General features: G+C 43.0%; 1 protein-coding gene across 2 annotated transcripts; it reads left to right on the forward strand.

Moving 5' to 3' along the window:
- The first annotated feature begins 1,057 nt into the window (after positions 1-1,057).
- Positions 1,058-24,034, forward strand: LOC146682290 (saxitoxin and tetrodotoxin-binding protein 1-like). Of its 2 annotated transcripts, none has more exons than XM_085445767.1 (6): positions 1,058-1,299; positions 1,722-1,867; positions 1,957-2,042; positions 3,927-4,067; positions 4,670-4,785; positions 23,902-24,034. In XM_085445767.1, the coding sequence occupies exons 1-6, from the start codon at positions 1,183-1,185 to the stop codon at positions 23,974-23,976; spliced, it is 681 nt and encodes a 226-aa protein (XP_085301893.1). In that variant the 5' UTR covers positions 1,058-1,182; the 3' UTR covers positions 23,977-24,034. The 2 variants fall into 2 exon arrangements, with proteins under 2 accessions (XP_085301893.1, XP_085301894.1); XM_085445768.1 differs by having other exon boundaries at positions 1,061-1,299; positions 4,670-4,789.
- The last annotated feature ends 63 nt before the right edge of the window (positions 24,035-24,097 follow it).

Raw genomic sequence — 24,097 nt, forward strand, 5'->3', positions numbered from 1 at the left:
TCAGCCCGATCAAACACTCCTATCTGCCACTTTGACCTTTTTATTCCGTCAAATTTTGACCCATTTACACAAAGTCCAGAACCGTTGGTGCTATCGACATGGGGTCTTCACCAGGGTGTCCAGAGGACCCCAACCCCCCCCCCCCCCCCCCCCCCCTGTAGATACCACTTTCATCCCTCTACGACACTTACTTTCCCAGTTATTCCATTTTATTCCGTCAACTACTGGCTATTACCCCCTAACCCTATACGTTAACCCTCATCATACCTGCAGTGGGCCACTGGAGGGAGACAAATCACCAAGCTCTGAGATTCAAATTTTGCACTACAGACCTCACAGTGTCTGTCTGTGTGCTTTGGTGTGTGTGTGTGTGTGTGTGTGTGTGTGTGTGTGTGTGTGTGTGTGACAGAGAGAAAGACAGACAGAGAGAGAGAGAGAGATACAAAGCTCTGAGATTCAAATTTTGCACTACAGACCTCACAGTGTCTGTCTGTGTGCTTTGGTGTGTGTGTGTGTGTGTGTGTGTGTGTGTGTGTGTGTTTGTGCAAGGTCAGAACTGCTTGTTCAACTTCTTACTATCGCTGTGGAAAGATTCAGATACAAATATCAGAACACGTTTCATAAAGAACAATCAGTTCTGAGCAATGAAAAGAACAATCAGTTCTAAACAAGGAAAAGGTCATCATGCAGTATTCTATCATCAATAAACTTATATCACTAAAAGCTTATACTGACTACTCAGTACAGTTTTCCATTGACACTCTCCTAGCACCTTGAGGAGCTGTTGTTGTGATTTGTATAAATGAAACTGAATTGAACTGGTCAGTTCAAACACTGACAGAGTAGGTGTGATGCAGCTAAGTGGGAAACATGCTGCTAAATAAAATAAATGAGCTTGTAAAAATATGAAGTAATAATAGTAATATTTACAGCAGTACTATCAGTAAAAAAAACCAAACGCAAATCAATACATGTGTAAGTGCTGAACATAATATTTACAGCAGTGTGTGGTTTGCTGCATCCTGCAGTTCAGAGTTCAGTTTATCTTCTATAAAAAAGCAAACAGACTCTTTGGACCAGCTGTGCTCAGTCTGCAGTCTTCATGAGACGCCTCTCTCCGAGTTTACCTCAGAGCTTCTTCCCTCCAGATCTCACAAACACAGCAGGCCCTCCTGATCCAGGATGCAGCTTTTGTTCAGAGTTTTTCTGCTGGCTCTGATTCTGCAGAGCTGCAGTGCTGAAGCTGCCGCAAAGGAATGTGACCTCCCACCGAAGTTGCAACAGGAGGTACTGCACAAGGTGGGAACTCACAGAAACATCTGCCAAGTCACTACTTGTTGACTGATACCTCTTTACAGTGAAAGGAGGCTACAAAAATATATTTGGTAATTTTTCGGTCTGCTGTGCAAAAATCTGCTCAATTAAGGCTAATTTAAAAATAGAGTTTTAAGTACTATGAACATTCAATGCATTCTGGAAAAAAAGCATACAGTCAAGGCAATTACAGCGTAAGAAGGTTAAATGTTTTTCCTTTCTTTAAAATGTCTTCAAGGTATTCATTACATTAAAAAGTATTTGCAGTATTATTTGTATCTCCTATGCAGTTTAAGCGCAGATGCTACCACACGGTTCTACTTTACCTACATTTCAAGTAATATTAGGAAACTGTAATAAATCCAGAAAACAAATGCTTGTGGGTTTACCCTAGCTCCTCCTCACAGGTGTTTGAGTCACGATGGGTTCTGGTGGAAGCGTTCTCAGATTATCCAGCAGGTCTGAGGTTGGTGAAGCATGCCAACAGCTCCCTGATGGAGATGAAGGAGGCATTCAACAATGAAACCTTTCTGTTCATCGAGAGAAACATAGTGTAAGTTTGTCAAACTGAGGACAAACAGCAGTTCAGTACCTGCTTACTTTCTGCAAAAGTTTTTTTTACTTTATTTATTTTGTTTACAGCTCTGGAAAATGTCTTGTGTTTCAAGTCAACATGTCCATTCCTGATCCCGAGACTTCCAACCACAGCATGGTTCTGGACAGCCCTGGTAAGTCCAAAACAGGCCCAGACTAGACCTTTTATTAAGACATTTGGATGTGAAAGCAGCCAGAGAAATGTAATTAAAAGATTTTTCAAAGTATAAAAACAACTTTCCTAATGTTGTTTGATTTTGGTTGGAAGTGAGAGGTTTGTTCTGATGATTCACAGCAATAAAAAGAAAAAACAAACACTAACACTGCTACCATGATGTCTGACCTACTGAGATAACACCACAGAGCACAGCAATGTTCTCAGTATGGCCACAAGGTAGCTAACATACCAGTGGCCAAGAGAGTTAGACCAGAACCTTGTGAAAAGGATTTTTTTTTAAACTTCCACTTTTTATTTATCAAGTGTTAGGTAATTAAAGTTGTCAGTTAGGTTTTTAGAGATCAGAATGTTGACATATTGGTAAAACCTCAACCACAGGAAAATTTTCTTTTAAAATTCCCTTTTGTATATTACAAAATTTGTACTTAAAAAAGTTTCTGATCTCCAAACTAAACTACAGAACTTTTTTTTAGGGGGACGCCTGTCTGTCTGTAGCATCTGATAGGTTTGTAGCTTGAACCTATCTGCTGGAACGTTGAGGACAATATAATTACACAGCAAAGCAAGACACAAGTAGGCAAGCTTCTTCATGTTTCTCGTGCACGGGAGAGAAAACCGGACAGGCGCCGTTCCTTCGCTTGACCCCAGTTGCTCTCGTCCGTTCTCCCGTACCACTGTTTTTTTATTGAGGTTACATGAATCTGCATAGGTTCATTAACATATGACGTCTACATACACACAAAGAGTACCTTGCCTGTGTGTGTGTGTGTGTGTGTGTGTGTGTGTGTGTAGGGTCAAGATGTGACCCTGTGAAGACTCTGGTGCTAGCTGGTGCCAGGCGTCTAGCAGATCTATCTGAACAAAGAGCTCTTATACTTAAAGAGATATACGTGTGTTTGGTAACCCATATATCAGCAAGCTAGGAGGTGTGATCTATGCCAGAACACTCTTTAGAGGAGTGAACGCACTCCCCTCATGAGACATTCTTTCAATCTACAAATGATTATATACTTCTAAGCATATATGAGTAAATGTTTCTAAGCATAAATGACAATCAACAATACAAAACCTAACAGCATCAGTCATGGGGAACTGTCATGGTCCTGGGTCGTGCGACCCGGTGTTTTGTTTTTAGTCTATTTTGATGTTTATTGATTGTTTAGGTTCATTAAGGTAGTCCAGCCATTTGTATATATCACCCTTGCATTACGTCTCCCTTGCCCTTCGTGTGTTTATGTCTGTGCGTCTTGTACTGTCAAGTTCATGCTGTCAGTATTGTCACCTCCCCCTGTACTACATCTCCCCGGTTCATGTCTCATGTTTCATGTTTCCTGTTTTACTTTGAAGGCCTGCATTCACTGTCAGTGTATTCAGTTTCACTCCTCCTGTCCTGTCGTTAAGTTCATGTGTGTCAGCTGCGTTCCCATGTGTGGCCACTTTCCCTGATCATCCCTCATGTGTATTTAGTCTCTGTGTTTCTTACAGTCTGTGTTGCGTCGTCTGTGTTCCCACCCTCCGTGTTTCCATGCCTGGTCTGTTGTCTTCCAAGCCATAGCCTCACCATCGTTTGTTCCCAGTTTAGGTTTCTGTTTAGCCACGTTATCCCTGCTGTATTTGTACACCTTGTTTTCAGCCATATTAAAGGCTCGCCTTCTGTTAAAGCTCACTCCCGTCTGCTCACTCGTGTACGCACCTGGGTCCATTACACGCATTCTCCACTCGTGACGGACCGTGACAGGGAACTACTTAAAGAGGAAAACAAAATCTTCCAACGAGGTCTCAACTATTAGTCATTATTGTGGTGAGATGTTAATGATTTTTTTAAATGTGTTCCCATTAGGAGTTATGGAGTTTGGCGGGTTGGTGTCTCCATACAATGATCAGGGCCGAGCAGATGTTTACCAGGGCTGTGCAGACTGTCTGACCGTTGTCTACAGCGGCGTCTTTCAGGGAATTCCAGGAAGGCTGTTGCTCATCTACAGTAAGAATGAAACACCCTAACTTTACAGAGTCATCAGTGAGAAACTGAACAGAAAACTCATGCAAACAGGAGGCAGAAGTGTCCACTGTGCACTCAGCATCACATCATACCAAGTGAAACACAGACAGTGCCCTGAAAGAAATTCTCACTGAAAAAAGGAACATCTGAAAGAATTTGACTGTTTTTAAATGAGCAAATCCTAATAATAATGAAAGTTTCAGAAACTTTAGAGCTGAGAGTTCAACAGGATCATATCGACCAAGGGGACAGTCTTCTGAAATGGAAAACACAAAGCAGAACTCAACACACTGAATTTAGCAGGTGCCCCACAGAGTGTTCTCATGAAGCTACAGTATTGTGAAAAGCCTTGAATGTTTCTGAAAAAGCCATGAAAAGGAACTAGACCACAAAACTAACTCCAAATGCAAGAGCACCGTGAATAACAAACCTTCCCCTTTGCTCTTGTTGCTATCTTTCTGTCACAAGTCACTCCTAACGCTCAACTCCACCCAGCCCACCCTGACTGCACTCTCCGTGGATGGTGGACCCCAAGTTTTTTGGTTTTTTTTCAGTGCTTTGAATTGTTTTTCTCTGCCTTTCAGGAAAAGAAGGGAAGCATACGGACACTGATGAGCTGAAGGCGGGTGAGAGCATCCACAGGAAGCTGGCAGAGTGCCTCAAGTTCAATGTTGAGACAACCTTCATATATGATGGCAAGGCAGGTGAGAGAGAAAATCTGGAAATTAGCTAGCATTTACACTACCTGTTGAAAGGGTTAGTGGTGTTAGTGTGAATAATGCCATTTTCTGCAGTTTCTTTGAAACTGCCTTGCACGGGGTTTGAGTTACATTTTCTCATTTTGTGGGTGTGATCCAGTCAGCCGGCACACGCACATAAACACCACTCCAAAAGTTTCCTGAACAGAAGACAAAACAAAATGATTAACTTCTTACTTTTCAGAGTTGTACGAGCCGGGGTTCACTGACTGATGCTACACAACAATCCAGCATCAAATAAGGTTCAGCCACCCTGTTAAATAGGGCACAGATAATGGGCTCATCAGCAGCAGGTGATTGTTGGCAGGTGTAGCTGGCGAGAACAAGAGTTCTCACACACACACACACACACACACACACACACACACACACACACACAAAGAGAAACGGTCAAAGGAAAAAGAGAGAGATAGGGAGGCAACAACAGCAGGACCCTGTCAGAACAGGCAACATTTGGTTTGGGGGTTACCACCACGACAGCCACCAACCACCTTTCAGCCGCAGCTCAGTGCAGCAGCTTCGGCAATGGAGGTGCGGAACATGGTCCATTCGGACTCAATGTCCGCAGTCTCCCTCAGAATGCTGCTGAAGCTCTGCCGGAGGTGTACGATAAAGATCTCGGAGACCAGGGCACACCCTCACTATACGTTTAGGCGCACCATCTCTGTCCATCGTCCTCCCCCTCCACCTGATTCAACTCACCACCAGGTGGTGATCTGTTGACAGCTCAGCCCCTCTCTTTACATATCCAGAATATGACTAGACACTCGAGTCTGGTGATACGATTACAAAATCGATCATTGACCTGCGGCCCAGAGCGTCCTGGTGCCATGTGCACTTATGGACACTCTTATGTTCGAACATGGTGTTCATTATGGCCAAACCAATTTGTCACATAAAATGACCTCTTCATCTTCTTTCTGCTGCAGCAATGACAGTACTGTTGATGAACTGCCTCTGTGTGAGTACATTGTAACTAGAGATGGCACGATACCACTTTTTTATGTCCGATACCGATATCATAAATTTGGATATCTGCCGATACCGATATGAATCCGATAGTGTTTTTTTAATCAATAAAACGTTTTTTTAATATCTTGCTGCATTTTGTATATGTTTATACTCAAGTTTAAATAAATAACAACACTAAAGCTATTCTGTTATACCTGTATGTAAAAAATACACTGCGCCCAAAATATTTCATAGTTCAGCAATACTGATCAATCTAATAAACTTAAACCTACTCCATCCTCCCTATTCTGGTATTTTAAAGAGTACTTAGCAGAAATATTAAGCAACCTAACTAATAGGGTTGCAAGTTCCCAGCAAAAAAAAATAGGGAACCACCCCCCACCCTCCACCTCATGATGCTTAATCGATGTAATCAAATTTAATTTGATGCAGGGGGAAAAATGCACAGAAATAAATTATTTTTTCAAGAATAATTAAATAGATTCAACGTCTTTCTTCAACAGAATTGCAAAATTCACAGATGGTACTTTCCCAAAGGAAAAAGTACTATAGCTTACTAGGGTATATTAGACTTAACAGTTACTATATACAGTAATGGACTTCTATATATTTTACATCAGATTAAAACTTTGGGTGTAAGAGTCAGATAATTATTTATTAAAAGCTAGAAATTTTAAATGAGAATAAGAAAGAAAATTATGTCTTTGTGCCCCCTTTTCCCTGTTCATGCCCTATCGCCCACCTGGCTAAACTTTGCTAGATCTGCCCCTGCATAGTTACCAGCCGTCAGCTGTAGAAAAAGATCCTGGTGTAGAAAGTAATATTAAATAAATTCTAACAACAGCTTATCAAGCTTAAAAGTGCTGCTGTTGTTCAGCCGCTGGTTTCCTCTTTCTGGTGAGAAGTGGGCCAAAAACAAAGAAGACAGACGGAGTCGCGACACAAAAGCCGATCAGCTGATCATTAAGCAGTTTCACGATTGAAGTAGCATCAGGAGAGAGAGAGGCAGTCGCTCCATATATCTGTTAAGCTTAACACTGGAATGCTTTACAAACATTCAGAGATGAACTTACACACTTGCTTTACTTCTCTCTGGGATAACTTCCTCGGAGATGAAATGCTGGTGAGGCTACAAATACACACAGCCGCTCTATCACGTGATGCATACTGCTGCGAGGTGCTACGGTTATGAGCCGAGTTACGCCATGTAGCAAGTTTTGTGAGGTGCTTTTTTGATATTTAATGGATCGATTACATTTTTTATTTCTCGCCGATATCCGATCCAGTAATTTGAGTCAGTATTGGACCGATACCGATACGTAATATCGGATCGGTCCATCTCTAATTATAACATCATGATATCAACAACAATGGACCTGTTTTCACCCTACCCTGTACTGTCATTAATAGACGAGTTAGGAAAATATAACATTTGAAGACAATTGCAGAAAATAGTAATAAAACTAGGATGGGTGATATTGCCCACACATAATATCACAATATTATGATGAGTGATTAAATATTATCAGTGTATTCTCACGATAGCACTAAATTTCACGATATGACAAAATACAGAAAAATACACGGTAGCTTTGAGTGCAATAACTTTATTGTGAAAAATGGGTCCTTTTGGGTCCTTTTCTCTTGTAAAGAGTTCTAGGCCAGCCTGGTCATTTTCCGCGAAGTATGGCATACATCTACTTTGCCGGGGGGGGGGGGCGGAGGGTGTGTTCCAACTGCAGGGGAATCACACTCCTCAGCCTCCCTGGGAAAGTCTATGCCAGGGTGCTGGAAAGGAGAGTCTGTCCGTTAGTTGAGAGTTTGATGTCCTTTGATGTAGTCTCTCTCTTCACTTGCATACCCACCACGGAGGCCGTGGAGACTGTCAGAAAACGACTACAAGAAGACAGCTCCTTGGAGGACAGGACCAACTTCACACCCGATCAGATCTGCACACTGTTAGACCTCTGCCTCACCACTACATATTTCAAGTACAACGAAGGCTTTTACAGACAAAAACATGGCTGTGCCATGGGCTCCCCCATGTAACCTATTGTAGCCAACCTTTACATGGAGGAAGTGGAAAGGAAGGCTCTTGGCTCTTTCAAAGGAAGAGTACCCAGCCACTGGTACAGATATGTGGACGACACCTGGGTCAAAATCAAGACACAAGAAGTGGAATCCTTCACTGCGCACATTAACGCTGTGGATAAAAATATCAAGTTCACCAGGGAAGACACAAAGGACGACTGTTTGCCTTTCCTGGACTGCGCTGTGCACATTGAAGAGAACGGCAAACTCAACATCGAAGTTTACCGGAAGCCCACACACACGGACCAGTACCTCCTTTTTGACTCCCATCACCCTCTGGAGCACAAACTTGGAGTAATTAGGACCCTACACCACCGGGCAGAACATGTTCCCTCTAAGCCCGAAGGAAAAAAGAAGGAACACACACATGTAAAGGAAGCACTCAAAACGTGTGGCTATCCTAAATGGGCGTTCTTAAAGTCAGCAAAGAGGCACAGAAAAGAAGACCAGACACCAGCGAGGGAGGATAAGAAGGACAGACGCAACAACATTGTCATCCCCTATGTAGCCGGTGTATCAGAAAAACTCAGGAGAGTTTTCTCCAAGCATGACATCCCAGTGTATTTCAGACCCAGCAACACGCTCAGACAGAAACTGGTTCACCCAAAAGAAAAAACGCCAAAACACAAACTTAACAATGTGGTGTATGCTGTACAGTGCAGCGAGGAATGCTCAGACCTCTACATTGGAGAGACCAAACAGCCACTTCACAAGCGCATGGCACAACACAGAAGAGCCACCTCCACAGGACAAGACTCAGCAGTCCATCTGCATCTTAAGGATAAAGGACACTCTTTCGAGGATGCCAATGTTCACATTTTGGACAGAGAGGACAGATGGTTTGAAAGAGGAGTGAAAGAAGCCATCTATGTCCACTGTGAGCGACCATCTTTGAACAGAGGCGGGGCTTATGACACCAACTCTCTGCCATCTATAATCCAGTTTTGAGATCCCTTCCCAGACGCCTTAACGCCCACTCACATCCTGGGCCATCTGACCTCAGGAATTCGCATGATAAGGTGGGGCCAGGTTTCACAATGAACACACCCGAAATTCTGGCTGATTGGGTCCCACACCCAATTTCACACCTTGGCTCAGGCGATTAGAGGATCATCAGGGGGTCCTTTTGTCCCTCTGTGGGGGGAAACTCCCACTAGGTTTATATCTGGGACTCTCCACCATTTGACCTTAGAACTGAAGAAGCTTCTCGGATGAGAGGTGAAACGTCTTCAAGCAACTTAAAGAAGTCCAGACGCTTTTCTTTGCAAGCTCCTTTGACTACGATGACCTGGATGACTGAGAACCTTCACAGACATGGGAGTTTGCCCAACCAGTCTACATGTGTTTTGTGTACTTGGAGAAGGCATTCGACCGTGTCCCTCTGGGTGTCCTGTGGTAGGTGCTGCGGGAGTATGGGGTGTCTGGCCCATTGCTACGGGCCATTAGATCCCATACAACCCTCACTACCCTCATCTATGGTCACAAGCTGTGGGTAGTGACCGAAAGAACGAGATCACAAATACAAGCGGTGGAAATGAGCTTCCTCCAAAGGGTGGCTGGCCTCTCACCTTAGAGATAGGGTGAGAAGTTCAGCCATCAGGGAGGAGCTCAGAGAAGAGCTGCTGCTCCTTCACATCGAAAGGAGCCAGTTGAGGTGGTTTGGGCATCTGACCAGAATGCCTCCTGGGTGAGGTGTTCCGGGCATATCCCACTGGGAGGAGGCCCCAGGGCAGACCCAGGACAACCTGGAGAGTTTATATCTCTCAGCTGGACTGAGAACGCCTGGGTGTTCCCCCGGACAAGCTGGAGGAGGTGGCTGGGGAGAGGAAGGCCTGGGCTTCTCTGCTTAGGCTGCTGCACCCGCGACCCGGCCACCATGAATCATCATGAATCGTGAATGATGTGATATGGCATACCCCTAATTAGTAATACTAAGATAGTTATTTTTACAGGTGCTCTGATGAAATTTGCAAAAATGGTTGAAAATCAGCTGAACCATTTCCTCAGAATAATTTTCAGTGTGATAGATTTTCTATGTACAACTTGTTCCTGAAAGCAGTGAATGAAGCCCAGCTGTAAAGCTCTAGCAGCTCAGACTGAATATGCATATCTTCGTGTGCTGATGCAGAAAATGTCTAAATGTTCTTCTGCTTGATTCTGATCTGCTGCTGAGTCTCTCATTAATCAACATTAAACATTCATCTCTGTGCTACATGAACTTCACTGTGATTTTATTTCATAGCTCACCATTTTATTATCAAAATCTGATGACGTCTCTGAGTGAAGGAAGTGGCACTGGCAGGGATCGTTTTGTTTTGAACAGTAACATGACATGTGTAATGCACGTTTTTATCTGAGTGTGTTTAAGAACCTGAAGTTGAGAGTCTGGTTTAGAGAGAGTTGACTGTCAGTATTGAGACTAACAATAAAGCCATGACCCAAAAACACAGAATCAGAGCAGAAGCCTTCCTATGAAAATCATAAAAGCAAAAATCAATGACTCAGTAGTGTTGCAATGAATCAATTTCATTAGACTGAGCTTCTTTATTGTTCTAACAAATACGAATCAAATAAAATCGAAACAAAAACTTCAGAAACACCATCCTGTCAGATGATGTGGTTTGGTCCCTCATCTGTGGAGACCAGGGCTGTGTAGAGATGTTTAAAGGAGCGGGTGCTCAAAGTTAAAAAAAGGGGCACATAGAACCAGGCTGAATAACAACAACACACATTCCATCTAGAATCTAATATGGAATCTTATCATACTATATCACTGTCATCAGGTGGGGACAAAGCAAACGTAGGCCATGTTTTACCTGATGGGTACAATGTTGCTCCTGCTGATGATAGTGCTGGAGGGCAGGGCTCCACTGATCTGAGACTGTAGACGTTAAAGAGTCCACAGGAGAGATGGGAGCTGATCAAGTGTTATGAGATAATAATATAATTCAAAGATTGGTGACAGTGCGTGGAACTATAAGGCAACAAACTGTGAGAAAAAACTAGACTCTGCCTGTGACTCACTCTTTGCCTCTCTTCCTTCATCTCATCATCTCATCTATTACTCTCCACTTGCTGTCCATCTGAGAACAAGGCACAATTTGCTGTTGTATTAATCTGTTCTTTAATTATCCACACTCAAAAACTCCTGCACCCAATCCATAATAAAGTAATAATAGAAACCGTTATAGAACCAAAACATTGTGTTTATTATTGTTTTTATACTTGAATATCTCTGCAATGCAACAACTGGTACAGGTGTTATTGTTACCTGTGCTCTTTGTAATCCAGCTGCTGAGGGATCCACAGCCTCACACAGCTCCTTATGTAGTTGTTGCTGTTCTGAGAGTCTATGGTGCATGTGGTGTGATATGCCCATGTAGAAAGGACAGCACTGAGACGCTGGACTTCCGGTATGATGGCGCCTGTGTTTGGCTTTGCCGCTGCCGGCCGTGGTTTCTCTGTGCTGTTTTTTTCGGCCTTTTTGCTTTCGCTTTTTGTCACTAATGTGTTGGCTGCCCTTGTCTATGATCGCCTGACGCTATTATCCATCCGATCCTCTATGATAAGTCAAGATGCCTTATCCTCCTGCGGTATTTTCCATCCTCCGCTGCCGACACCGGTGTCTGGATCTTCGTTAGGTGTCATCAGTGGCGCCTTTCTGTGTCCGCGCAAGTCACGGAGAAGGAGAGGGAAAAGAGCAGGTGTCCAGGTAAAACTCAGACTGTTCTGGAAGCGGGGACTAACTGTGCCTGGATCTATGAGATGGCGCTACCTCAGGAGTGTTCATCCAGACTCTCCTGTTGTTTGGCCTTCCATCCCCGCGGTGAGTGGAATTTATGAACGTCGCGGATCAAACTCTCTGTTTCTTCGTCCCCTAAATCGGGCCGCTTCTGTTAATAATATGTCTTCTAATTCGCTGAGAGTGGCGCTTTTCAACGCTCGATCAATGACTAATAAAACGTTCCTGCTGAACGATTTTATTCTTTCCAAGAAACTGGACTTCTTATTTCTAACCGAAACCTGGCAGCGCGATGGTGACTTTTCATCCTTCATTGAACTCTGTCCGAGTGGGTACTCATTCATCAGCCAGCCTCGGACGTCGGGTCGAGGAGGAGGTGTCGCTGCGGTGTTTGGAAGCCGGTTTTACTGTCGCGCAGTGTTGGTCGGACATTTTTCATCCTTTGAACTACAGCTGGTTAGAATTGGAAATAAAGATCCATTTTACTGCGCTGTAGTGTATCGTCCACCTGGCCTAAACACTATGTTTTTAAAGGAGTTCAGTGACTTTTTATCCTCGACTTTGAAGCTGTCCAGACTGGTTATAGTCGGGGATTTTAATATACACGTTGATGATGACTCTGACCTCTTTGCCAGAGGTTTCCTTAGCGTCATGGATTCTTTTCATTTTACTCAGCATGTGTCTGGTCCCACACACACCAAAGGACACACACTGGACCTTGTTTTTACTTTAGGTTTAAACATTGATTTTATTTGTACTGAGGACATTTTTATTTCGGATCATCATTGTATTCTTTTTAATCTGTCTTTTCATTTGTCCTTCTCTCCTATTCGACACGTGGTTAGCTCTCGCATCTTAACTTCCTCTAGTGCTGTTAAATTTTCCGATGCTTTTAATTTAGTTTTATCTCCCTATAATGATGTTCATTTTTTAACAAATCCTTTTAATAATCATTGTCTTTGTATTTTAGACAATGTTTGTCCTGTCAAAGTTAGACTAGTTCCGGTTTCAAAGTCGTCTCCCTGGTTAAATGACAGCATTCGCTTCTTAAAGCGTTGCTGCCGTAAGGTTGAGCGTTTATGGAGGAAAACGCGTTTGCATGTCCATCTCCTTTATCTAAAGGACCTTTTAGTCTCTTTTAACACTTCAGTTCGAGATGCGAGGGCGGCCTATTTCTCAGATTTAGTGTCTAAGAGCAGAGGTAACCCCAAGGTACTATTCGACACCATTAGTGATATTGTTGCTCCTGCTCCACCTGCTGTCCCAATTTCATCAAATGAAGATTGTGAAAAATTTCTTTCTTTCTTTGTTGAAAAAGTCAGTAACGTGAGGAACAGTATCTCTCCTTCTGTGTCTCTCTTGTCTGCTCCAACTCAAGCTAGGCCTGTAATGTTAGAAAGATTTTTACCTGTGTCCTTACCTGAGCTGGTCAAGTTGGTTAATTCAATGAAAGCATCCTTCTGCTCTCTTGATATTTTACCTGGATCTTTGTTTAAAAATGTCTTTCAGTCTATTGGTCCCTGTGTGCTCACAATTATTAATACCTCACTGGTTTCTGGTCAGGTCCCTGTTTATTGTAAGAATGCTGTTATTCACCCACTGTTAAAAAAACCTAAGCTTGATGCTTCTCTTCTCAGTAGCTACAGACCGATTTCAAAATTACCGTTCATTTCTAAGATTTTAGAAAAGGTTGTGGCTAAGCAGCTTATAGCTGTTCTAGATGAATACAGCATTCTGGATAAATTCCAATCTGGCTTTCGTAGAGCTCACTCTACTGAAACTACACTTCTTAGAGTCTCCAACGACATTTTAATGAGATGTGATGCAGGAGAATGCTCCGTTCTGTTGATGTTGGACCTGACCTCCGCCTTTGATACTGTGGACCATCATATTCTGCTAGATAGGCTGAGAGACTGGGTGGGTATATCAGGGGCTGCTTTGGACTGGTTTGAATCCTATTTGCATGAACGATCCTTTTCTGTGGCTACCTCTAAGTACAGTTCCTCTTCTACTTTTCTTGCCTATGGTGTGCCACAAGGTTCAGTTTTGGGGCCTTTATTGTTCTTACTGTATTTACTTCCTCTTCAACACTTATTGAGCACTTTTAAGGACATTTCGTATCACTGCTATGCAGATGATATTCAGGTATATATCTCCTTTAAGCCCCATGATGTTTCCAAGCTACAAATTTTGCACAAGTGCATAGACTCCATTAGATGTTGGATGGCTGGAAACTTTCTTCAACTAAATGAGGAGAAGACTGAAGTTCTTCTTTGTGCTCCTAAAACTTTTGTACCTAGTGTTATGGAAAACTTGGGTCCACTTGCTACATTTGCAAAACCGTCTATCAGGAGCCTTGGTGTTAGTATTGACTCAGCTCTGACTTTGGATGCCCATGTAAAATCTTTGGTTCGCTCCTGTTTTTATCATTTGAGAAACATTGCTAAGCTGAGTCCCATTGTATCGCGCTCCGAATTAGAAATTGTCATTCATGCATTTGTTTCATCTCGTCTGCATTATTGTAATTCTTTGTTTACTTGTTTATGTAAAGCCTCTTTGGATCGTCTGCAAGTTGTTCAGAATGCTGCTGCAAAGCTTCTGACCAAGTCCTCCAAGTTTTCCCATGTCACACCCCTGCTGATTCAGCTGCACTGGCTCCCCGTTAAATTCAGGATCCAGTTTAAGGTTTTGACCTTGACTTTCAGGGCCCTGCATGGACAAGCACCAACATATATAAGTGAACTTTTGCATCCATACATTCCCAGCAGGTCCCTGAGGTCATGTGACCAGGGATTGCTTGCTGTCCAGCACACGAGGCTGAAAACAAAAGGCGACAAAGCTTTTGGAACTGTGGCCCCCAGATTGTGGAACTCTCTCCCTTTGAGCCTGAGATCTGTGGACTCAGTGGTCACTTTTAAAAAACAGCTAAAAACCCATCTTTTTAAACTTGCTTTTAGTTGATTTTTATTTTTAGGTTTTAGCTTCTGTGAAGCACTTTGTGATTTTTATCTTGAAAGGTGCTATATAAATAAAGTTTTACTTACTTACTTACTTACTTGCCTTTACGCTGGGCTCCTTTTTTATTCTATTATTTTCCTTTTTTTTCTCAAAACATAACACTTAACAAAAGACTAATATATATTTCTACAATACAACATCATCAAAGTCTTTCTTTAAAAGTTCTAGCTGAAACCAAATCTGTTATCATGTAGTGGCAATATTGAGATCCCGTTTCTCTTTATTCTTTCGTCTACCTTGTGTTCCTGTTTCTCTTTATTATGTGAATGCCTTACTACATTCACACAATAAAGAGATCCTACACCCGTTTTAAGCACAAAGTTCAGCTTCTTCACCTCTTTTCAGCAGAAAATGAAGCTTCTACATCTGTTTTAAGCTGAAAGTCCAGCTTCTTCACCTCTTTTCAGCAAAAAGTTCAGCTCCTTCAGCTCTTTTTAGCAGAAACTTCAGCTTCTTTACCTCTTTTCAGCAGATAGTTCTGCTTCTTCAGCTGTTTTCAGCAGATTCCACTACACGGCATTCACACTACATTTTTGCAGGAAATGCAACTTTTTCTAGTTCTAGTTGCTCCGTTTCTTTGGTGGTTAACTACTCCCTCAGTTTTCATCCAATTTCTACCATTAAAACTTTAAACTGTTCCGCTCCTTCTGCTAATTCCTGCTATATCTTTGGGTTCTTATAACTTTTGTACTTTTTGAATTATTAAGCTTTTTATGCCATTTTTTGGCCCATTTCGATGAATAGGACCACATTACGAGTGTGCTCACTGATGTTGCTCGCCGGGGTGAGCTGTGTTTTAGCTCAGTGAGATGAGCAGCTGTTTTGAGACTGGGAGGTCTGGGTTTGAATCTCGGCCATGGCAACTTTTTCATGTCTTTTCAACACAAATTTCAGTTTCTTCAACCCTTTTCAGCAGAATTTTCAGGTTCTTCACCTCTTTTCACCAGAAAGTTTAACTTCATCTTTTTTAAGCACAAATTTTAGTTTCTTCACCTCTATTCAGCAGAAAGTTCTGCTTTTTCAGCTGTTTTCAGCAGATTGTACTACATGGCTTTCACACTGGATTTTCGCAGGAAATGCAACTTATTCTAGTTTATTTATTTTTCTCCTTAACTGAGAGATGAGAGCCATTATATCTCCCTTTTCCCTAACCAAGAACAACAATAACATATAAAAACAGCTTTTTATACAACAGTATCAACTAAAGCTTGTACTTAACAGAGCCTACCTAATACAAAGAAAACAGCACACAGTTGTCATCAACAGCGTGAATAGCAACTGCAACATTCAGTGCTGTTAGCAAGGATTAGAACAATTACAATCTCATAGAGAAACAATAGAATAGAATAGAATAGAATTCAACTTTATTGTCATTGCACATGCACAGGTACAGGGCAACGAAATGCAGTTTGCATCCATCCAGAAGTGCTTTAGTGATATAGATATATTACAATATATATTAGCAATAATATAGATATGTGAGTATATTACAGAAATGGGTCTATTATGGTATGCTATAATGTACACGGTATGAGGTATGTTGTGAATATTCTATAACTATAAGTATGTACAGGTTGTAGTGAGTACAAGCTATGTACAGGATATGAACAGGATATAAATATGAAAAACTATACAGAATATCAAATAATTAACTTTACAGAATCTGAGATATACAGTTATACAGAAATGGGAACTATGCAAGTTGTAAACAGTTGTAGGATTAAAACTTATCAAATGTACAGAATGATTATTTACACAGAGCTATACAGTAGTGCAGTTAAGATAAGTGAGATATAATTCCTACAGAGGCTATATAAAGTGCTAGTGGTTGTGAGTGGTGGTTCAGTCCATGTTATTATTGTGTGTTTGAGGGTACAGTTGTCCATTGTGGGTGTGTGTATGTTCAGTCCATGTGTTAACATGGGTCAGATGTCAGGAGGCAGAGTTCAGGAGTCTGACAGCTGTGGGGAAGAAGCTGTTCCGGTACCTGGTGGTCTTAGTCCGGAGGCTCCTGTAGCGCCTCCCAGAGGGCAGGAGGGTGAAAAGTCCATGTGATGGGTGACTGGGGTCTTTGATGATTTTCCCAGCCCTTTTCAGACACCGCTTCCTGTAGATGTCTTTTATGGCAGGAAGTGGTGCTCCGGCGATGCGCTGGGCAGTTTTCACGACCCTCTGCAACGCCTTCCGGTCCGAGGCAGAGCAGTTCCCGTACCAGACTGTTATACAGTTGGTCAGGATGCTCTCGATGGTGCAACGATAGAAGTTCACCAGGATGTCTGAGGACAGGTGGTTCTTCCTCAGAGTCCTCAAGAAGAAGAGGCGCTGGTGAGCCTTCTTGACCAGCTTGGAGCAGTTGGTTGTCTAGATGAGATCCTCGGAGATGTGGAATCCCAGGAACTTGAAGCTGCTCACACGCTCCACAGCCGTCCCCTTAATGTGGATGGGTGGATGTGGGTCAGCATTCCTCCTGTAGTCCACGATGAGCTCCTTGGTCTTCTCGGTGTTAAGCAGCAGGTTGTTTCTGTCGCACCACTCAGCCAGACGATCCACCTCCTCCCTGTAGGCGGCCTCATCGTTGTCACTGATGAGGCCAATCACCGCGGTGTCATCTGCAAACTTAATGATGGTGTTGGAACCATCAGCAGGTCTGCAGTCGTGGGTGAAGAGGGAGTAGAGGAAAGGGCTCATCACACAGCCTTGTGGTACACTGGTGTTCATCGTGATTGTAGATGAACAGTGGTTATCCAGCCGGACATGTTGGGGGCGGTTGGTCAGGAAGTTCAGTAACCATTTGCAGATGAGGGAACTGATGCCCAGGTCTGTCAGTTTCCTGATGAGTTGTGAGGGGTGGATTGTATTGAATGCTGAACTGAAGTCTATAAACAGCATTCTGGCGTAGGTGTTGAACTAAGTGCAAGTCAAAAAGCACCCAACTAACTAACGAGTATTAGCTTAGCATGTTAACTAAAAATTCTACTCGGGAAGAAAGTTAGTACTGATGCATCAAAATGCTTGTAACTTTGAGGGTACAGGTATGTGCTAGTACTGCTTACAATCAAAACAGATGTTGACAATTACCAGTATGAGAATGTTTTCACTAATACACATACAAAATTGACAACACCATCGCTCACAAGCACCTACCACCAGCTTGGGAGTATTTTTCGTTTGCTGAGGCATGCGCTGTGCAGCAATTTGGAACCTTAACCGTTGCAGTTCGGTATTTGTCCACCAGGTGGCTCCAACTATTCACAAAGCACATCAATTTTGAGGAACTTCATTAAGGTGTTTTCTAACTCTGTTACACTTATGTCACTGTTTCCTCCTCATGTCCTTACTGTGCATATCTGGAAAATGATATTTCATGAGTAATAATTTAAAAAAAATCTATACATATAAAACACACACACACACACACACACATACAGTGACATTTTAAATTATCTCCAGAATACTGTATATACTATGGCCACAACTTTGCATCATAGTGTTGATCCAGAATCCTTCCCTTATTATTTATTCCTAGTGCTATAATAATAATAAAGTAAGAATAAAACATAAAGTAATAAATATAAAATAATGTATTTATGATGATTCAGTTTGTTTGACTATCCTCTCTGTGCAGGCAGAAACTTTATTAAATGTTTAAACTGTAGAGATACAATAATGTTGCTGCTGTAAAATTAGCATTTTGTCCTATTTGAAATATAAATCTAATATAATCTGTTTCTCAATGTATTTTTAAAACAGTGATTTTTCCTAATATCATAATTATAATCATTCATAATTATGTGGATATGCATATTAGATAGTGTTCAGTCAAATATAAGTCCTCCACAAAGGCAGGAAAAGACCTGTAACTAAACATGTTCCCTAAAACGGTGACAGAGCTACAGACCCCTGACAGCCTTACCCAGCTAGCAGCTGTGACCAGCACTACTTGTGCAGTTAATAACAGGACAGGTAATGTTTGTCACGCTGTTGCACACACAGCATGCTCATTAGTTTCAAATTGTCAGTTGCCACAAAACAACTTACCAATGTGTCCATAATAAGCTAATACTGCTGTGTGCTATAGACTACAGTGTACGCAGTACAGTTACTTACTGGTTTTTGATGCATCAGTCTGCATCTCCCAGTTATTTTGTCTGTTTCTCCTACAGTTTCACACCTCTCAGGTGGAAAAAATGCGCGTGCACTTTGCGAGCTCGTTTCTGGTTCGTAACCAGTGCGCTCTGCTGTCAAGGGCGATCATTGGGTAATGGTAGTCATGTGACTGATGCAAGCCAGATCCTTTAATCTAGCAAAACTATGATTAATAGCTAAATGTTATTATTGACCAATGTTCCCTCTAATTTTTCATGTGTCTGAGCAAACACACAAACTCCCTGAGCGTCCCTTGGACCGCTGTGAGCGACAGCAGATGTGTGCACTGTGGTCACGCCAGCATCTAATCCATCCAAGTTACATGGTTTATTAAAATAATCAAATTACAGCATTTACATTTATGTTAGACTACTTTTAATTAACTGCTTTAGCCCACTTACAATAAGATAAGATAAGATAAGATAACTCTTTATTGTCATTGCACAGTCATACATAGTACAGTAGTACAATGAAATTGGAAAAACTGTCCTACGTCGGCACTACATATAACACAACACGACACGATATGACACATCACAACGTAACAAACAACACAACACAGTATATTAACTTAGTATAAAAAAGAAGAATAAGTGTATGTGTATTGCACACTGTTATTATTGCACATTAATTATTATTGCACCTTGTTATAAATATAAATATTATTGTTATCGTTTTAAACATTGTTACCTCCCCCTAAAAAGTCCAGGGAGGTATCCAGTCAGGTCAGCTATTTACATTGATCAGGGCTATTGCCCTGTTGTAAAAGCTGTCCTTGAGTCTATTTGTTCGGGACCTCAGCAGCCTGAACCTCCTGCCAGACGGCAGCAGCTTAAACACCCGGTGTCCTGGGTGTGTGCAGTCCCGTAGGATGCTGCGTGCCCTCTTGAGACAGCGAGTGCTGTACAGGTCCTTCAGGGAGGGAAGAGGATGTCCAATGATTTTTTGGGCCATGTTGATGACCCTCTGGAGTGCCTTTCAGTGTGCTGTGGTGCAGCTGGAGAACCACACACCGATGCAATATGTCAGCACACTTTCAATGGAGCAGCGGTAGAAGACGGTCAGCAGCTCCTTCTTCAGGTCCATTTTTCTGAGGATTCTCAGAAAGTGGAGACGCTGTTGGGCCTTCTTTAAGACCGCAGAGGTGTTAGAGCTCCATTGGAGGTCTGTGTCTATGTGCACACCCAGAAACTTGAAACTGGAGACCCTTTCCACGCACTCCCCGTTGATGCTGACAGGCTGCAGCTCGGACTTCCTCCTTCTGAAGTCAACTACCAGTTCTTTTGTTTTGGTGGTATTGAGGTCCAGGTTGTTGTCTGCACACCAATCTGACAGCCTCTGAACTTCAGCTCTGTATGCAGTCTCATCTCCCCCTGAGATGAGCCCCACCACAGTGGTATCATCTGCAAACTTGATGACTGTGTTGTCTGGGTGGGAACTAACACAGTCATGTGTGTACAGAGTGTACAGTAGGGGACTCAGTACACAGCCTTGTGGAGAGCCGGTGTTGAGGCTGAGGGCTGAGGAAAGATGAGGCCCCACTCTCTCTGTACACGGTCTGAGAGGAAGTCTCTGATCCAGCGGCAGGTGGTGGAAGGAAGTCCAATTTCCAGCAGTTTATCTATTAGTCTGTCCGGGAGTATCGTATTGAAAGCAGAGCTAAAGTCAACAAAGAGCAGCCTGGCGTAACGGCCCTGCACTTCCAGGTGAGAGATGGTGGTGTGGAGCGTTGTAGCAATGGCATCTTCAGTGGATCTGTTAGCTCTGTATGCAAACTGGAGCGGGTCGAGTGTGGGTGGCAGGCAGGACATGATGTGACGTCAGACCAGTTTCTCAAAGCACTTCATTATAACAGGTGTTAGAGCAACTGGTCGGTAGTCGTTGAGGCTGCTAATGTTAGTACGCTTTGGCAGTGGGACAATTGTGGCTGACTTTAGGCACGGCGGGATGCAGGACTGGGACAGTGAAGTGTTGAAGATCTTAGTGAAGACCCCAGCCAGCTGGTCTGCACACTCTTTTAGGACCTTTGCGGTTACCCCATCTGGTCCGGTGGCCTTCCTGGGGTTCACTGCCCTCAGTGTGCGCCTCACCTCATATTCCTGCACTATGAGGCTTGGGCTGCTGCTGTCCGATGGTTTTGCTGCTGCTGCCTCTGGTCCCTTCACCTCAAAGCGTGCGAAGAAGTGGTTCAGCTCCTCTGCAAGCTCCGCGTTACCCTCAGTCAACGGGGTATTGCCAGGTTTGTAGTTGGTTAAGTGCTGAACTCCCTGCCATACCTGTCGTGAGTTGTTGGTGGTGAAGTGGTCTTCGATCCTTCTCTTGTACGCTGCCTTGGCCTCTCTGATGCCTCTTTTCAACTGAGATCTGGCTGCACTGTACTGCATACCATCACCGGATCTAAAAGTGGCGTCACGTTGCTTCAGCAGGACCTGGACCTCTTTAGTCATCCAGGGTTTCTGGTTGGAATACACCCGGAGACGTTTGTCCACAGTGACACTGTTGACACAGAAGTTAATATATGAGAGCACTGATGTTGTGTGCTCTTCAAGGTCCTGATGTTCGAACACGCTCCAGTCCGTGTTTTCAAAACAGTCCTGCAGCTGATGTGATGCACCTTCTGGCCAGGTTTTCACAGTTTTTGTGACTGGGGGGGCTCTTCTCCTAATGGGAGTGTATGCAGGGATCAACAGCATGGACATGTGGTCTGACAAACCTAGATGTGGTAGAGGGGTTGCTCTGTAGCCTTTTTGGATGTTGCTGTAGGCTTTATCCAATGTGTTTTTCCCCCTCGTTGCACATTTAATATGCTGTTCAAATCTGGGGAATACTGACCTTAAATCAGCATGGTTGAAGTCCCCAGCTATAATGTGCACTGCGTTTGGATGGGAGTTCTGCTGGTTGCTTATTGTCTTGTGCAGCTCCTCCATGGCAGAGTTAGCATTAGCATCGGGTGGTACATACACGGCCGTTACCATGACAACAGTAAACTCGCGAGGTATGTAGACGGGTCTGCACTTCACAGTCAAGTATTCCAAATCCGGGGAACAGTGGCTGTCTACAGTCTTTGTGTTTTTGCACCAGCTGTCATTGGTGTAGATGCATAAACCCCCTCCTTTGATCTTACCGGAGTGGCCGTTCCTGTCGTGACGGTGAACCATGCGGCCTGCTAGCTCAATAGCCGAGTCCGGAATTGATGGCTGCAGCCAAGTCTCTGTGAGTAATATTATGCTGCTGTCCCGTACACACTTATTGACTGCAATTTGTAATCTCAGTTCGTCGATTTTGTTGGTTATGGACCTGACGTTGGAGAGGAAAATACTCGGAAGCGGTGGCTTAAATGGCTGTTTCTTTAGCCGAGCTAGTGGACCCGCCCTGCAGCCACGCTTTTGCCTCCTTTGTTTACGTTTCCTCTTTGTCTTGCCGCTGGGAAGAACCAACCACGGAGACCCTGGAGCTCTTGAAATGAAAATGTAAAAAGTCTTGTTCATGATCTGTGTAGTATGTTAACACTATTGGAAGTAAAAATAACTTGAACTCCAATTTTAAAAACACAACTTTCTTTCTTTTTCTTTTTTGCATAAAGCTCTGACTTGTATTATGAGTCTGTGGTCTGGGAGAGAGTCTGTAACTCTCTGTCTGCAAAATATAGCATATAATGACCAATATTGGGCAATTAATTATATAGTTACTTCTTCAAAAAAGTAACTCAGTTTTTTGCAGCTTTTTTTTTTTAATGCAGCCAAGGTGTTTTTAAATAAACATTTCAAACTATTTACAGAACAATCAGCTGTTCTGCATCAAATCTGATGCCACACAAATTATTTGTGCCACTCCAAAAAGAAATTTCTGTCCACTATGAGATGAAGGAGAACAACAGCCTGATACCTGCAGGCTTGACAACAGCAGATGTATCACTGCTGTAACACTTGTAACACTCAGCAGTCGCCTCATTGTTCTGACATACACAACAAAACTATTGACTACACTACACACTAACTACACGCAATTTGCGCTAAACGTTGCAAATCTCTCACATCTCAAAACACCGCCGTCACTCCTAAAACTTCCCCCCGTGTCTTAACAGCTAGATGCCACGTTGCCATATCATTTTTTGATTGGTCAACATGGTACTTTTTTCGACCAATAGGAAAGCGTGGGGGGTTGGTTTTGTTTTTGCTCACAGGTGTAGAGTGCTTTCGAGCGTTATAAAACGCCGTTTTTACCGTTTCTTCCTGCAGTAAATAAACAACGACAGTATTCAGGAAGAAAAACAAACATTGCAGATATTTTATCATAACTCTGGTTTTACGTGGCCGATCAACACAATTTAAAAACTGCTATAAAGTCCACACTTTGTCCGTCAGTTGTTCCGTCTGTCCTGCTCACATCTCCAGTGGTTGTCCACGTTGTCATTAACGTGGCTTCACTCCACATCAGCCACGCTGCTTTGCTAGTTAAAACACCGGTGTCGGCACATAAGGACGCTGTCATCAACGACGTTGATTAGCTGCGTATATACGAATGTGAATCGCATCATTGGCTGGACTATGGGATAAGGTGGTATCGTTCTAAACACATACAGGAGCAGCCAGTGACTTACTGACTAACACTACAAAACAGACTTGTTGAAATTTTAATTTTAATTTCAATTCAGGTTAGATTATTTTTGTGCACAACGCAGATTTTCTGTGCGCAGAGACCGTGCCAGCAGTGCGCAATTGCGCACGTGTGCAGCTTAGAGGGAACATTGTTATTAAGGGGTACAGGCAGGACTCCACATACACACACACACACACACACACACACACACACATGAAAAAAATACTAATAATTTTTTTAAAAAATTATAAAAATTTGCCTCAAAAAAAGGGTACTTGGGCCACCCATCAGGGAAGGGGCAGGTGCTCAAGCCCCTTCTGCCCCCACGTCTGCACATGCCTGGTGGGGACAGCTGTTGGTCCAGGCCTGCGTGGAAGAAGGTGGAGTAAAGCCAGTGGTGTCGTTAGGCCTATTTTAGGGGTGCTGAAGCCTCCCTAAAGCTGTGTGGCAGGTCAAATTGCTGACTCAAGTCTTGTCTGTGTTTCTGCAGATTTTTGTCTTGAAAAGAAGGAAGAAGAGAGAGACGCCTGAAGACGACGAGACGAGTTTTAGTTCAGAATCTTGAATTTGATCTGATGACTTTATTTCACTCTGAAGAGTAAAGACTGAACTGTAACCACAAACTTTCAGTTGTGTTTGATTTCAGAGGATACTGTTGAAGTAGTGTGTGTGTGTGTGTGTGTGTG

This window comes from Copadichromis virginalis, linkage group LG22 (assembly GCF_057382275.1).
Source record: "Copadichromis virginalis isolate Kocher_CV1m ecotype Utaka linkage group LG22, C_Virginalis_male_GT1.1, whole genome shotgun sequence".
Lineage (NCBI taxonomy): Eukaryota > Metazoa > Chordata > Actinopteri > Cichliformes > Cichlidae > Copadichromis > Copadichromis virginalis.